General features: G+C 57.0%; 1 protein-coding gene across 2 annotated transcripts in view; it reads right to left on the reverse strand.

The window, feature by feature from the left end:
* The window catches only part of SDK2 (sidekick cell adhesion molecule 2), a 212,435-nt gene that overhangs the window by 69,406 nt on the left and 127,225 nt on the right, over positions 1 to 15,804 (reverse strand). For both annotated transcript variants that reach the window (XM_037495165.2, XM_054689621.1), the window contains exons 4-6: positions 11,893 to 12,040; positions 6,348 to 6,481; positions 354 to 465 (exon numbers count right to left, since the gene is read on the reverse strand). In XM_037495165.2, the coding sequence (XP_037351062.2) occupies positions 354 to 465; positions 6,348 to 6,481; positions 11,893 to 12,040 (394 nt within the window). The remainder of the gene's footprint in view (positions 1 to 353; positions 466 to 6,347; positions 6,482 to 11,892; positions 12,041 to 15,804) is intronic.

Raw genomic sequence — 15,804 nt, forward strand, 5'->3', positions numbered from 1 at the left:
CCACCCAGCCATGGGATACCAAGTCGGTGCTCACAGCCCTCCCGCCAGGCAGGCTGCAGCTGCCCCTCTGCTCCGCCCTGTGTGCTGAGGCCCGTCCACACAGAAACAGCAGATGGTGCCCAAAGGCTGCTGGAGAGCAGGATGTGAGTAGACCCCTCACCAGTCCCAAATTTCTGGGTCTGGGGATGCCCCTTAACTTCCATCCAGGGCCACAGGGGATGGCCATGCTCCTCCAGGCTGAATCCAGCTCCCTTCCTGGGTCCTTGTAGGAACTTTCCAAATTCCTGAGGTCTCAGAGCTCAGGGGCCAGGAGCACCGCTGCAGTGAAGGGGAGCGGGGTGCAGAGCACACACCTGGCGTTGGCCACACACTCCATGGTCACCTCCGAGGTCCCGGCCACTACGCTGGTGTTCCTGGGAGGAATGATGATGGTTGGGGCGATGGGGTCTGCAGGTCCCCCTATATCTGGAGAGAGCACAGGTGTTAGCTGGGGCAGCGGCGAGAAGTCCCAGCTCTGCCCGGTTCCCATGGAGGCTGAGCATGGGACACTTTTGGAGGGGCGTAGGCAGCCCCCGGGCAGGTGGCCCTGGGCAGCTGCTGAGCGGCCCCAGAGTGGAGCCTCTGGACACGGACCCCAGGGCCCTGGTCCTCTGCAGATGGGTCACAGCAGTGTCCAGGGAGAGCACATGGCCAGGAAGGCTTAGCCCCTCTTGCTGCCTTTTTTTTTTTTTTTTTTTTTTTGCTTTAAGACTCTTCCCCTCCCCTCCATTGATCTTGTAGGCTTATGTCTTCATTTTTCTGTCTCTTCCAACATAATGCAGATTTGCTGGGCTAGGTTGAACACAGCCCCCCAAACTTACCTGTCCGGCAGCTAGAAATGTGACCTTAACTGGAAATAGGGACAATCAAGTTAAGATGAGGCCCTACTGGATTGGGGGGCCCCCAGTCCTCTAGGCAGGGTCCTGTGAGAAGAGGGGAGCAGACGCAGACACACAGGAGCGAGGCTGAGAGTGGGGTGGGGGGTGCAGTGGCGAGCTAAGGGACGTGGATGGCCAGGGACCGCCAGGAGAGACAAGGCGGGCTCCCCAGAGCACTCAGAAGTGCATGGGCCTGCCCCTGCCCTGATTTCAGACTCTGGCCTCAGAGTTGTGCAAGAATTCACATTTCTGTCCTGCTTTGGGGTGCTATTTGATGGCAGCCCCAGAAACTTACACATTCCTGGAGGCAGAGGCCTCATGGGTCTGTGCTGGGGGCTGACATGTGCCTCCCCAGCAGATACCAAGCCCCAGGTGACGTGTGAGTGTGGAGACTTTAGGACATAATTAGAGTACATGCGGTGGTACGGCTGGGGCCCTAACCCAACAGGGCTGGCACCCCTGTAAGAAGAGACCCCAGATCCTCTCCCTCTGTCCCTGCTTTTGTCCCCTCCTCCTCTATTTCCTTCCCCTTCTCAAGAGAACCAGCCAGAAGGTGGCTCTCTTCCCAGCTGGCAGAGCCTTCGGCAGAAACCAGCCACGCGGGGACCTCGACCTTGGATTTCCAGCTGTGCGAAATCAAAGCCTGTGATGGCACTCGCAGCTGTGGTTGAGGCAGCTGGAGCCAGCTAGGTCTTGCTCACCGCATTTCTCCCCCCAAAGAATGACGCCCAGCACATAGTAGGTGCTCAACGACATTGGTCAAGTGAAGAATGGCTGGAGTGATCACATGCAAGGCCAGGGGGGCGCCGTGGGAGAGCAGGCCCGCGAGCCCCTTTATGGCCAAGAGCACCCAAGCTCTTCTCTGAGAGGCAGCAGGTAGCCTTTCCTTTTCGATTTTTTCAGTTTTTGAAGAAGTGGCCAAGTTCTTGTCTGTGTGGGTCGGCGTCAGCCCAATATTGGCAGAAACTCCAATATTCTCCGTGCACCTGCTCCAAGGCGCCTGGAAATACGACCACAGGGGACTTTTTCTCTCATGACAAATCTATCCAGTTGGCTGCTTTCCAGGGGGCCCCGAGGTGGCCGGCCGGGATGACACAGGTGGCCCCGGGCAACAGTGACGGGACGCCCTTGATGGAGAGTCCATAGCGGGGGGTGGTGGGGGCTGCGCGCTGCTTCTCTGGGTCACCCCAGTCAGCCCGGGGAGGCTTTCTGAGAAAGCCCTGGCCTGACTGGAAAAGGCCCGGGTAGAATGGGAATAAAATGTAAAAAATAAAGTAAAATGAAGGGGGAAGAAAGGTAGCATATAAAGCAAAATAATTGCAACAATATAAAAGCCTCGTGTAGGTGCCATAAAGAGCGATCGGATTGAAAGCTGCTGATATAGCTGCACCCATAAAAGCAGGCTCTAAGTTGTTTATTACATGCTGGGGCGCGCAGGTACCATGGCCCAGATTAATGGGCCACACGGAGGAGGCCGACAGGTCCGGCCCCAGCTGCAGGCTGCATGGCGGAGCCAGGCAAACAGGCCTCGGCTTTAAAAATATGAGGGCGGCCCGGGGGGCTGATTGCTGGCTTTGGAGGGGGCTGGGGAGGCTGACACCCATCCAGGGCCCCCAGAGCTCATGTCCAGGCCCAGGCAGCTTCCCGGATACTGCAGAGGAGGGTCAGGATGACCTAAGCACAAAGCCTAGGTGCTCTGCCCAGGTGCCCAGGGGTGTGGGGGGACCTCTGCAGTCCACCTCATGCCCCAGTTTTGGTTTGTCAGAGGCAACACAGGGCAAAAATCACTGTGTCTGGGGTCGTGCCCAGGGGCCAGGTGCTGTGCTTTGGGCGGATGCACAGTACCTGGTGGGTGCAGAAAGTGATAGTCCCTGGAGATCTGCCTGCTTGTGCTCAGAGAGACCCCCTGGCCTTCTCCTCCCTACCCCTACCCCACCGCTCAGACAACTGAGGACTTGCCCGCCTGGGTGGGCGCGGTGCTGGGAGCAGGGCAGAGCGGCAGTGTCCGGGGTGTGGGGCGCATGGGGCAGCGCAGGTGGGGGGCAGCAGAGTTGCTGCGATGATTTGGAGCTTCAATGCCTGCACGTGAGGCCCCTTTACAGAGTCAATAAGCACGGGGAAGGGGTTCCCAGCAAAGGGGGGTGAGTTTGGATCTTGTCTGTGAGTCCCAGAGGTGTTGGGGTGGCCGAGTGGCGACATTCGCGAGCTGAGGACAGGCACGCAGCAGACACTTGCGGAGAAGAGGCGGGCGAGAGCAGGTGGCAGGTGGGGGAGCCAGGGAAATGGATCTGAGAAGCAGGCATGGGACTTGCTCACTTCGAGAGGGGCCAGCAACAAGGGGAGCAGGGAGAACAGCGAGAGACAGAGTGGACAGCAGTTGCTAGGAGGGGGCGTGGGGGCTGCTGGGGGTGTGACCGGAACTGAAGATACAGAGCAGTCAGGGAATCCAGATGCAGGGAAGGCCGTGGTGCTTGGGAACAGTCACTGGTGCAGGCTTTGCAGCCAGGGGGCCCAGAGCTTCCACCCCAGTTTTGCCCGACATCAGTCACCGTCCCGGGAAGTAAATCTTCACCTCTTCGGCCACCTGCTCGGTGGGTGAGTTGAACCCTGCCCACACACGGGCGCCGCGGACACGGAGGCCGGGGTGTGTGACAAGGGCTGGGGCTGCGGGAGCCGCCCGGGGGCAGGGGGACCCCTCAGCAGCCCTGGCTGCCGGCTCTCTGCTGGGAGGGCCGTGCCCCTCACTTCCTCTCTCACCTGTGTCCATGCCTGCCAGAGTGAGGGGACGGCCCGGCAGCTCTCAGGACAGGACGCAGGACATCGCCCTCAGACTCGTGCTCTGGACTGAGGTGGGGTGCGCCTCACAGCTTAAGCCAGGAAAGTCACAAGCAAACTGCAGCCAAGAGGGGGCATCTTCCACGGGAGCTCTGGGCGTGGATGGGGCAGAGGCCCAGGGCTCCGCACACCGTGGACTCTGCACCCCAGGGTGATTCCGACCACAGACCCAGTGAGGGACCCACCGAGACTTATTCTCCCCGAGTCACTGCATTTGATCCTCCCAGCCCAGGCTGCTGCAGACGTCACGTCACAGATGAGCAGTCGGGGACCTGGGCTGGGCAGGTGAGCCCTGGGCAGGTTCTGGTGCCCGAGGGGGCCCGGCCAACCCATCCCCTCCCACCTGGGGCACCAGCCACGGGCAAATCCGAGCTCTTGAAATGTGCCCTTTTGATTGAATGGGACTTCATTTGAACTGATTTACATTTCATTAAAACGAAACAGGCCCCCAAATCAGCGAGGAGAACACTTCTCAGGACGTGTGGCGCAACTTGAGCGAACGGCGCTACCTTTTCAGCTGTGACTTCTGGGAGATCTAAACACAGATCACGTTACCTCAGCTGAAAACCTGGCGTCCAGACTGACGCGAGCTGTGAGTCCAGACGGATTTCCAAGATTTAGGATGAAAAAACCCGGCATTGGAGAGCTCATTAGTATTTTCTAGGCCGACTGTTCAGATGGTGACGTTCCGGACACGCAGGGCTCACAAATATATTAATAAAATTAATTTCACCTATCTCTTCTTCCTTTTAAAAGGGGGGGCTACTGGCGACTTCCACATTGTGGAGGTGACTCGCTCACCATTTTGACCACAAGTGCATCTCTGGCTCGGGGCATGGGGCCCTGCCGTGTCCCCGTGCTGCGACGGTCCTCTGAGGTCCCCAGGTTGGCACCTGGGCAGGGGCGACTCCTGGGGCAGCCCCCTCCTGCCCCCCCAGGGCTGCTAAGGAGCTGAACTGCCCTGCACGGAGGAGGGAGGAAGCTTGGTAGGGGAGGGTGGAGGGGCCGGGGTGGCAAAGGGACAAAATTGCTCCCCTACACCGGCGGCAGGCTGGGGTTTATGTCAGTGACAGGAGCAGGGTTTTGAAGTACAGTCACTTGTGGGAGGAGAAATTAGCTAAAAATCAGCGATTCTGCTCTCAATCCAGAACAAATCACTGCGTGAGAGCAGGCGATGAGGGGCCACGAAAGGCGATGGAGGGGCGGGGAGGGGGGAGCAGACAACCGGGGAGGCTTGAGCAGGCACAGGGGTCCCCAGGGCCATGCCAGACTCCCCTGGGCCAGCTGGAGCGTTGGGGGGTTGGCGCGGAGCAGAGAATGAACGACCCACACAAGTCAGCCAGGAGAGTAGCTGGTTTAACCCCTGGGAGGAAGAGGATGGGTGCTGGGGGAGAGCCCAGAGCAGAAGGCTCCAATCTCTGGTCTCAGGGTAAACTGAGTCACCCAGGAAGATGCCTGGCCTTGACCGTGAGCATGATCGCCCTGTACCGAATGACCTGGCTCCACCAGACCCCAGGTAACTGGAGCACTGGAAAACATGGGGGAAACTGAGGCTTCAATTCCCTTCCCTAGGGAAACAGCAGCCCAAGGTCACCAGCTGCGACTAGACTGAGACCTTGGCCCAGGTCAAGGTCAGAGGTGACCCACGTAGCCCTGACAGGTCAGCGTCCCGCATGGAAGTCTCCCTGCATCCAGGGCTCTTTGCAGGCACCCTGGAGTTGGCGACAGAGGAAGGACAGAGGCCCTCCTGACCCACACCCTCACCCTGCTGCCGGCGGCTGTGTCCCAGCTCGGTCATGGGTGATCAGTGGGGAGCAGGAGCTCCCCACATGTGGTGGGGTGAGAACATCTGGCCCCGCCTGCTCGGCTCCTGCAGGAAGCTCAGGCCCTGCCTGCGAACTGTCTGATCCCCAGGAGGGCCTGCCTTGGGGGCTACCCCAGCCCCTTCTCTATCCAGGGAGGGCCGTGGAGGGAGGGGCTCACCTGGTCGGGGAGAACCCCCGCCCCAGCATTTTCCTTTCCCGTCAGAAACCTGGACAAATGCCTCCTGGCCAAAAGAGGCTCTTTCAACCTGCGCTCTGCCACGGGGACACGCTCTCCCAGGACTCTGGGGAGCCGAGGGGGTGCTGTAGGGGGCAGCCTGGCTGCGTTCTCCTCCGTGGCAGGCCTGTCCCCAGCAGAAGCAGCGACTTTCACGTGCCAGCTGAGCGGAGGCAGTTAGTACGTTTCTTTTAACTCTGGCTTCCCTCTCCCAGCACCCCAGCACACCTGCGCCCCGGGGAGGCTGTGACCCGCTCACCCACCCTCTCCCTGTGCCGCTGGCCCTCCTGGGCCTCAGGGGCCCTGCCCACAGCTGCACTCGGTGTCCCCTCTCCTAACACAGGACCTCGGATTTGCAGGGAAACGGTTCAGAACCAGCTCCCTCCTGGCTCCTGCTCGCACACCCCAGCCCGGCTGGGGCGCCTCCTGCCCAGGAGGCCGCTCCCCCAGCCTCCCCCCTCCACCGCCACTCCATCTTCCCGAAGGCCCCCTGGAGACCCATTCCCGAGATTTAATGGCGCGTCCACGCCGGGCCAGGCCCCGCGGCTCACTTACTCTCCACGGCGAGAGTGATGGGCTGGCTGGTCTTGTTATCCCCGTTCTTGTCGTTAACCGCCTGCACGTAGTAGCGGCCGGCGTCGGGCGCCACGGTCGACAGGATGACAAGGGTGTTCTCCAGGGTGATGGCTCTGGGGAGAGGGGAAGGACTTCTCCGACTGGGCCCGAGGGGCTCTGGGAGGGGGGCTGTCAGATGGGGACACAGCCAGGGCCTCCCAGGCTGCCTCCCGGGGCCCCTCCTCCGGCCCCCTCCTGGATCCACCCCCTCCCTCAACTACAGTCAGTTGCAAAGAATTCCAGGGGGGTCGGGCCCAAACAGCGCATGCCCAGAGGCCCAGAGCGCCATGCACAGGCAGCTCCCCTGTCCCACAGGTGCCTGGGCACGCGCGCCCAGGAGCTCTGCCCCTTCCACGTCTCAGCATCCATGCTGGGTCTCTGCTTGCATGGACACCAGGAGCTTCCGGACACGGAGAAACGTCTCAGAGTGAATGATGAACAAATGACGCGTGATGACAGTGGGTGAGGGATGAGCAGGACCATTCCAGAATCGGCGAGCTAGCCTACCCCTAGCTGTGTCTAGGCTGATTTAAAGGCCATGGGTGACCCATGACAGACTTCCAGGGTGCAGATCTCCCTCCACACCCCTCTAAGGGTACCTGTTTCCACCTCTCTGATGGGGAGTGGGAGCCCCTGGGCTGGTTGAGAGGAAGAAAGGCTGGCCAGCGGTGGGCTGCAGACGTGGGCTGTTGGCTCACACTCTGGTTCCCTCTGCTGGGACCCCCGTCAGACCCTCAGCATCCCCCGTGCAGGCAGAGAAAGGGCCTGTCCGAGCAGAAGCTTGCATTTGTTGCGGTTGAGCAGACCCCGGGAGCACCCCCCAGCTCTGCCCACCTCCTCCTTTGCCCATTCTCCCGACGACAAACAAAACCATTAGTTTGTCAAGTCTATCTCCAATTTTAATGTGATGCGCCCGAGACAGCTGTTAAACATCCTTAATGTTAGTTTAACAAGGACAAATCCAGTTGAATTCTTTTCAAATTTTCCCATTAGGTGAATGTTGCTGTTTTAAACAGGCTCTCAAATAAACATCACCGCTACTGCTTCCCCAGCCCGCGCGCTCCCTGCCAGGGTGTCCTCCCGGGTCTGGGCCTTCAGTGCTGAGCCTTGCAAGGCCGGTGGTGTTGGAGGCTAAGCCTGCTGCTCCCAGTTCCTGGATAGCCTGTGATGTGTGCTTTTTTTTTTTCCTGGAGAGCTATTTTCACCTCCAGTTAATGAGGTGATGGAAGGAGCTAAAATAGCTTTAAATGTGACAAAATGGGACAGAGATGGTGACAGACCTTGCCCTGGGAGTCCCTGGCAGGGGCCCTTCGTGCAGCTGGTGGGGGTGGGCAAGAGCTGGGGGGAGGGAGGCCGGGCCCCGGCCAGGCAGGGGTGAGCTATGGCCCCAGCTCTAGGGAGCTGGCTGGCAGCTTCCTCCCTCCAGGGTCTCGGTGTGCGCATCTGTGTAAGGGGTGGAAGCAGCTGTTTGCTGGGGCCCCTGCTAGCTCCTGCCCGCTCTGAACTTCCTGCATTTGGGCTGAGGCTCCCACCTCTCACAGCGCTCATCGGGCACCAGTGCAAGTTCAAGCTACGATGGTCCCCTGTTGTGTCCTTGCATCCCTCGGGTCTGGCTGCCTGGCCACTCCTGTTACCATAGAAACACAGGAGTAGGCTGGTGCAGCAGGGCACACTGGGCATGCCTGGCCCCACTCCTCAGCTCACTGGCCTGTCCTGAGCCCCTGGGGCCTCCCAGGAAGCCCCTGCCTCCAACACCTTCTCTCTGTGACAGCAAGGTGCACCCCCATTCCTCCAGCCAGTTGTCATCTATGTTATGATCAGTCCTTCTAGGTCAGTGGCTCTCAGGCCAGGCTGGCTCTGCCCTCTGGAACAGTGGGCAATGTCTGGACCAGTTTGGGTTGTCATGGCAAGGGGGTGTGTAGTTAGGGGAGAAGTCAGGGTGCTGTCAGGTGCACTCCAAGGCTAGTCCAGAGGGGAATGGTCAGGCCCACATGCTGACCATGTCATGCCAAGGAAATCTGCCCCAGGTTGGGTGGCAGATCCAGGTGGCAGACGTGGCCAGCTGGTCCCCCTCAGCTTCATGGTCCCCCTCCAGAGTGCTGGGGAGTCAGGGCCACCCTTGTTAGCGCCCTGCATCCAGGTGGGCACAGGGCAGAGCAGTATGATACGAAGGAAGCGCAGAACACGACTTCTGGTCTCCGATTATAGGAACCCCTGCAGGACCCCCACTTTCTCTCTCCCCAGAGAGCAGGGCAAAACTTGGAAGCCCAGGATGCAGGGTGGCAGAGCTGCCAGCAGCCAGGTCCCTGAGTGTCTGGAGGAGAGCGCCCTCCTGTTCCTCACCCTGATGGACTTTAAGTGAGCAAGAAATACATGTCCATGGAGTCCCTGGGATCGGGGTGGGGGGGGGAGGTGTCTGGCTGTTATTTCAGCGAGCACTACCTCAATCAGGCCAGGAGAGAGGCAGGCTGGGCCTGGACTCACAGCTTCCACCAGCCTGCCCTCTGACTCCAGGGAGGCTAAGGGAGGTCTGGGGCTTGCCACCTTCCACGGGATGTCCATCTCCTTGCAAGATGGCCCCCCACAGTCACATCTGGCCCTCCAGTCCGGGAGGACTTCCGGCCTGCTGCACCGATGCACCATACTGGAAGCGCCTGGTGAAGGGCCCTTGCAGGGTGTGGATGTCAGGGCTCCACTCCCAGGCAGGGGCTGGGCCGGATTTCTCAGCAGTGAGCTCCCACCCCACCTCCCGGCACCAGATTAAGATAGCCCTTGACGCTGGGCGCTGGGCAACACGGGGCCCATGATAACGGCACGAAGAACAAAGTAAACCGGCCCAGAGCCTGCCCCCAGCTGGACTCTCTGGTAGGAATCTTGTCTCGTTCAATAATGAGCAGCAGGGCCATGGGAGGGGGGGAGGTGTCGCTAATCTTGTTTCTGCCCCGGCAGCTCTGCAGATACGGGCACCCGAGCCCCTGCTGGCTCAGAGCACTCCTCAGATCCGTATCTCTGGCAAACAGACATCAGAGACTTGGCTTCCAGGGACCTTCCCTCTCGGATGTGAATATTAATCTGCTGTAATTGCTGAGATAAAATCCCACAGTGTTCTGTCTTGTGTTTGGTAGCAGTGCTGGAGGGCGGGCCGGGGGCGGGTGGCTGTGAAGGGGGCCTGTGTGTGCACTGGGAGATTATTCTGTCCTGGTGCCAGAGGCTTTGGGGGACAGAAGGGGTTGGGGAGAGGGCAGAGGAGTGAGACAGCAGGTGGGCTGGGCCGGAAGGGATGGTGGGAGTGTGGGAGAAAGGGCTGCACCCCCATGGCAGGCGCAGCGGGGAGCCCACGCACCCCTCCCACAGCTGGGGCAGAGGTTGCTGGCTGGTCCCAGTACTTTTTCCCACCGAGGCTGGAGGTGGTCTCCGGCAGCCACTGCTGATGCCCTGGATGTGGGCACCGCTACCTCTAGGACAGGTGGGGCAACCTCAGGAGAGGAGAGGGGAAGAGGGAGGCCTCACCTACCTGTCTCAGTATCTGTCCTATGGGCTGCCCTGAAACTCTGCTTTCTTAATTACACCCAAGGCTGCAGGCTTGGACTCACGCAGCCACAGTCCCCCGTGGTTCTCCCCAGTTCTCCCTGGCTCTGTGCCCACACCCTTTGCTCTATGGCTGCAGGTCCTCTCACTCCAGGGACGGTGCCACTGTCCCTATTGCGGATCTGACCTCCACCATGTGATGGTGGGGGTGCTTTGACCATGGGGGTGTTAGAGTCTGAAAACTCCCTCTACTTCCGCTCCTGCTCTGCTGCAGTTCCAGAAGATCTTGGGCCTCCTGGCTGGAGGAGGGAGCAGAGCTGAGCAACCTAGTTATTTGGATCAGCCAATGAGCCAGCCAAGCCCAGAACAGGGAGGCAGCCCAGACAAGGTCCCATCTTGCAGTCATCTAACAAGCGCACGCTGAGCCTTTCAGGGTGGTGAGATCTCTTGGTTCGCAGCGTTATCGTGCCCACAGGTGACTGACACTTCCGAGGGCAGTGGTTCTCAACTCTGCCTGCCTATTAGAATCATTGAGGCATTTTTAGAAACCCTGACGCCAAGATTGCACCCTGTTCAATGAAATCAGAATGTGAGGGGAGTAGAATCTAAAGATCAATTTATTTGAAATGACCCTGAATGATCTCAATGGGCGGCCAGGTTGGGGATCACAGCACCACACCTAATTCTCACTCCATCCTCCCCCCACCTGGCTCTGCCGCCTTCGTACCTGATCTTGCATAGTTTTTACCTATGATGGAATTACAAGGACCCTGACTCGAGTCACCAAGCCTGAAACCTTTCGTGAGATCTGGCCCAGTAGGCAAACTTTTGGGGGTTCCGCTTTGCTGCCCATAAAATGGGGACAAAATCAGCAGCCTCATAGGAGTGCAGAGAAGGTCATTCACTCCACAAAATGTCCTGAGCTGTACTCAGGGGACGGAAGAGGGAGCCTTCTTTGGAGAAGGGCTGTCCTGCAGGAGCAGCGTGGGTGTGGCGTGGAGCCCAGGGGTTAAATAAACGCCACCAGCTTGCTCAGTCCATCCTGCTGTTATTACGGAGCTGCTCTCACTAGGCTTTGTGGTCCCCAAAGGCAAGACCCGTCCATCCTAGCTCCTGCTTCCTACGGAGACTAGACCCAGCTTCCCCCGCAGTGGACCTGCGGCTGAGCAGACCAGGACAAGGGTGTTCTGTCTTCCCTGGGAGCAAGGAAATGGGAAAGACTGGGCAGGCGCCAGCCCCTGAGGAGGGTGGAGCTAGGGTGTGTCCCAGGAGGAAATGCTTTGCCCCTCGCCCTCAGTGGAGGTGTTGGCTCCAAGGCTCCTGCCCACAAGCCAGGCTGCCAGGCCTGATGCCAGGGCACACAAGGGGCCCTTGTTAGCACTGAAAGGGCCATGTGTTTCTCTTCCTGCCAGAACTCCCCGGTCACACCTCCTCCCTGTGGCCAAAACACACAGAGCCCAGCTCGCCATGGACCCCTGGACACACCCGCACACCGGAGCACCAGGGACACCCCCGCTGTGGGGGAGATGCCAGCACCAACCACATCCCTGGGAGGGATGACCTGGCCGGAGCCCTGGGCCTGTAACCATGGTGATGGTGCCTCTGTCTCTGCCTGTTTGGGTTTTTTAAGTGCCCCTGGAGACAGACTCGCTCTCCAGCTGAGAGTGGAGCCAACGCCCCGGGATTCCCCAGGAAGGCGGCAGCGGCTGTCAGGGCTCCGAGACTTAGAACGCACCTTCCCAGAAAGCCCCTGTGAGCCAGACTTCCCCGCAGCCTGGGAGGTGCCCCAACTGGCTTGGACGCCGAATTGCTGAGAGAGGCCTGGGAGGGCAGAAATGCCCTCCTTGGCATTTGGGGGCTTGATCTGGCTACAAGCATCCTCCCCCAGGAGGGAAGGCCCCTTCTCCCCAAGATCCCCAGGAAGGGGGCCCACCCCCCAGAGAACAGAGGGGCTCACATGCGGCTGCTGGGAGGGATCTTGCGGCCATCCCGGAACCATGTCACCTGCGGCCGCGGGAAGCTGGAGATGCGCGGGGCCCGGATGACGGCGGCTTCTCCGTGGGAGACACTCTGGCGCTTCTCCCCCTCCTCAAAGTTCCCCATATCTGCGGGAGAGAAGAGCAGAAGTGGGGGTGAGGGGCCGCCTGGGGGTCAGCTGCAGAGAATACCCATCTCCGGTGGGAGCAGTGGCAGCAGAAGGAACATGGGGGACAGACAGCACCCCAGCACCCCTTCACCCACCCTCTAACCCCATCCCTACACAAGCCCTGCTTCGTGCTTTGGGGTTTTATCCCCATTTATTTCCATATAATGCTGACTGACTGCGTCAGCCAGCAACCGCCAGCGGCTGGTCCTTATTTTACAATGCAAAAATTCGTCCACATGGACTCAGAGAGGTTCAGGGTCTTGTCTGAGGACTGGGCCAGGCTTTGAGCTCAGACCCAGATGCTGGAACCAGGCAGAGCGGTGCCCCCTTCTCTATCTCTAGTCAGCAGGGGGTCAGCACTGGGGTCAGGGGAGGCAGGTCTCGGCCACTGGGGGGCAGGAGGAGCAGGCCCGCTGGAGAGGGTGGGCTCTTGGCCGCTCAGGACCCCTGGGAAGTGCGTGCCTCTGCACCTGCGCGTGAACATCAACACCAGATTGCTCTTTTTAAGACGTGCCCACCCCGTGGCAGAAAAGAAGGCCCCACCAGCCAGGAGGGGAGCAGAGAGTGGCGTGTTTGCACTTCCGCCAGCCCGGCTGCCCGCTGGGGTCAGGGTGGGGTCCGGTTCCGACAGCAGAGGCTTGGAGCTGTGAGCAAGTGTGCTGTGCTTGCTGCCAAGGCCCTTGGAAACGAACGTGCAGGCTTGCTGCTCAGAGCGTGGTCTGTGGGCCAGCACCTGGGGGCTCTGCAGTGGCTGTTAGAAATGCAGACTCTCGGGCCCCCCTCCCCAGACCTGCTGAATCAGAACCTGCACTTCACAAAACTCTGGTGAAGCATGTCCACACACAAGCGTGAGCAGCATGCTCGTCCTCACGCTGGCATCCTGTCTGTCAGAATCAGCTGCAGAGTTAAAAATGCTGATGGCGGGGTCTTACCCCCAGACTTTGATATCATTGGGAATGGGTGTGAGCTGCCCCTTGGGGTTCCGACATGCAGTCAGTTGAAAGCACGGAAACCTTGCTTTGGTCTCCCTGTGGCCCACCCAATCCTTCCCTGACCATGGGGACCAGCAATGAACCCTTTGGTCTCCTCACTTTGACTATTATTTTCTCAATTATTATATCTCGAATACCATTGCGTCTTCTTCCCTCTGTTCTTCAAGTTCTCTAAGGTGCTGGATGCATCTTAGATGCCCCTAAAGGGTGGCCTTTCATATTTCCAAGGGGAAGAGGCTTCGGGGGTGGGGGGGCGTAGGCATCAGTATTTCTGAAGCTGCTCGGGGAGTTCCAAAGTGTGTCAGTGTTGAGATCTACTGTCTGTGCTAAGCTAGTGGTTCTTACACATTGGTGGGGCTCAAAACTGCCCCCTGGGGCTATGTCCCCACCCTTTGAATCTGGGGGATTTGTGATTACTCCACCAGTAGAATGTGCTGTAAGTGATGCTGTGTGACTTTGGAGGCCAGGTCATCAAAAGGATACAGCTTCCACCTGGCTCCTGCTTGGACTCTAGCTGCCATATTGTAAGCAAGTCCAATCTAGCCTGAACTTCCTTGGGGACTTTCCTTTCCTTTCACAGGATGACCCTTGCCCTTCCTTCCTCCCCAGGGCTCTGCTTCCATGCACATCTTAGAGTTCCTGATTATCAGTCTCCTGAGGCTTCCTCCCCACACTACAGTCTGAGAATGGAGGGTCTACAAGCTCATTTTCCAAAGCCTTGGGATAATTCTCTTCTCAGACACATTATCCTCTTGGCAGCCTCATCTAATCTAATGGTTTTGACCACCGTCTCTTCAAACACTCATGTCAGCTCTTCCCTGGGCTCCAACACCTTTCCCCTCTTAATGCCTACACCACATCAGGTCCCCTCCCACCATGCTGTATTGCTGGCATCCGCTTCTTCCCTCATGCCACGTTCACCTTTGTTTGTAGCCTCAGCCTGAAAATGTCACCAGAGCAAGCCAAGACTTACCAAAGCCCCATGATTCAATGGCATCCCAGAGAGATGTCAATTAAGTCAATTAAGAAGATTAAGAAATAAAATCTCCCGTTGGCATCCTTGTCCTAGACTTGGCAGGCAGTGAATGCAGTGATAGTGGTTTTGGTGTCATTGAGACCTGTGAAAAATCCTGTTCCTGTTGCTTGTTAGGTACAACCTCAAACAAACCTTCTGACCCTAAGAGCTTTACTCTCCTCTTCTGTGAAATGGAATTAAGAATACCTTCCTCAGTATTACATGAGAAAATACAAGTGCTATCAGGCTGTATCTTTCCAAAGATGACAGCATCAACATTTATTTCCCATTCAACTTGCTCTTTTTACAGTGTGATTAACCCTCTTTCCACAAAAAGGTGGGGCCCTTGAATCTGGGGGTTTGTGATTAAGTCCCCAGTAGGATAGTCTACAATTGATGTTCTGTGACTTTTAAGACTACATCATCAAAAGGATGCAACTTTTACCTGGCTCGCCCTGTCCAGATACTCCTGCTTGGAATCTAGCCGCCATCTTGTAAGGAAGTCCAATTCATCTACTCAGACATGGGACTGACCAATAAGAACTGAGGTCCCCAGATACAACCAGCATCTACCCTGGACATGTAAATGAACATGTGATCTCTCCAATGATTTCATCGGAGTCTTTGAGACCTTCAGCTGAGACTTTGATAGCACAGAGTGAAGCTGTTCTTACTGAGCTCTGTCCAGATTCAAGACTCAGAATCTGTGAGCGTAACACATAATTGCTGTGCCCTATTAAGATTTGTGGGACTTTGTTATGCAGTTGTAGAAGCTGGAAGAGAACATTAAAGTTCAAAAAGTATACCTAATATTTGTAATATTAAAATATTGGAATCCAATAAATTTTTCACAGTTTAAACATGGTCAACCTCCTCAACGAAGATTACCCCAAGCCATCAAATGGGTACTGATACTATGTCAGATTATTCCTTGGTGGATCTCATTGCATTGTCTCATGTAATCCTCAGAATAACATGCCAAGTTCAACTTTAATAAATCCACATTTTATAAGATGTTTATTAATTTTGATTACTTGGTTCTGTCTATAAACATTATATCAATATCACCTTTATTTCATTTCTTACAATCATTTTATCTATTTAAAAAACTTCACAGAACTCAGAAGATATATTTGAACAATTTAAAGCAATTTCATGGTAATAGTGTTTCTTTCTCCTCTCTCTAGTTTTATTAGCTCCATTTCGTCAGTGAGGAAATTAAAGCTCATGGAGATAGAGTGGCTTATCCAATGTTAAATAGTTAGGGCTGGGCCAGGCCAGCATGCAAACTTGGTCCTCCTTCTGCATTCCCTCTCTGCCTTTTTCATGACTCATACCCTGCATTAAGATTCTTCATGCACGCCCTTTATTTCTCTCTGCTACATTGTGAGTTTCAAGAATATATTTATCTATATTCATGAGAAAATCCCTATGACAAAGTAGGTTCCCTCTAAATTTGCCCAATGCCATCACCCAATGAGTCTTTATTGAGCACCAACTATGGCTTAGGCAGGCTCTCTGAGGCTCTGAAGAAAGACCTGGTTCCTGCCCTCATAGAGCTTATGGTTGGTCATGGAGACATGAGAACACCAACCCAAAACCCTTCAGTGACACCCTGTGAAGCTACTAGGAAGAAGGAGCAATGTTCTACAAGAAGCAGTGGTGGCAAAGCCTACTTGACTGGGAAGTGGGATGAGACTCTAATCAGAGACAGAG

This window comes from Talpa occidentalis, unplaced genomic scaffold (genome assembly GCF_014898055.3).
Source record: "Talpa occidentalis isolate TD23 unplaced genomic scaffold, MPIMG_talOcc4v2.1 talOcc4.7, whole genome shotgun sequence".
Lineage (NCBI taxonomy): Eukaryota > Metazoa > Chordata > Mammalia > Eulipotyphla > Talpidae > Talpa > Talpa occidentalis.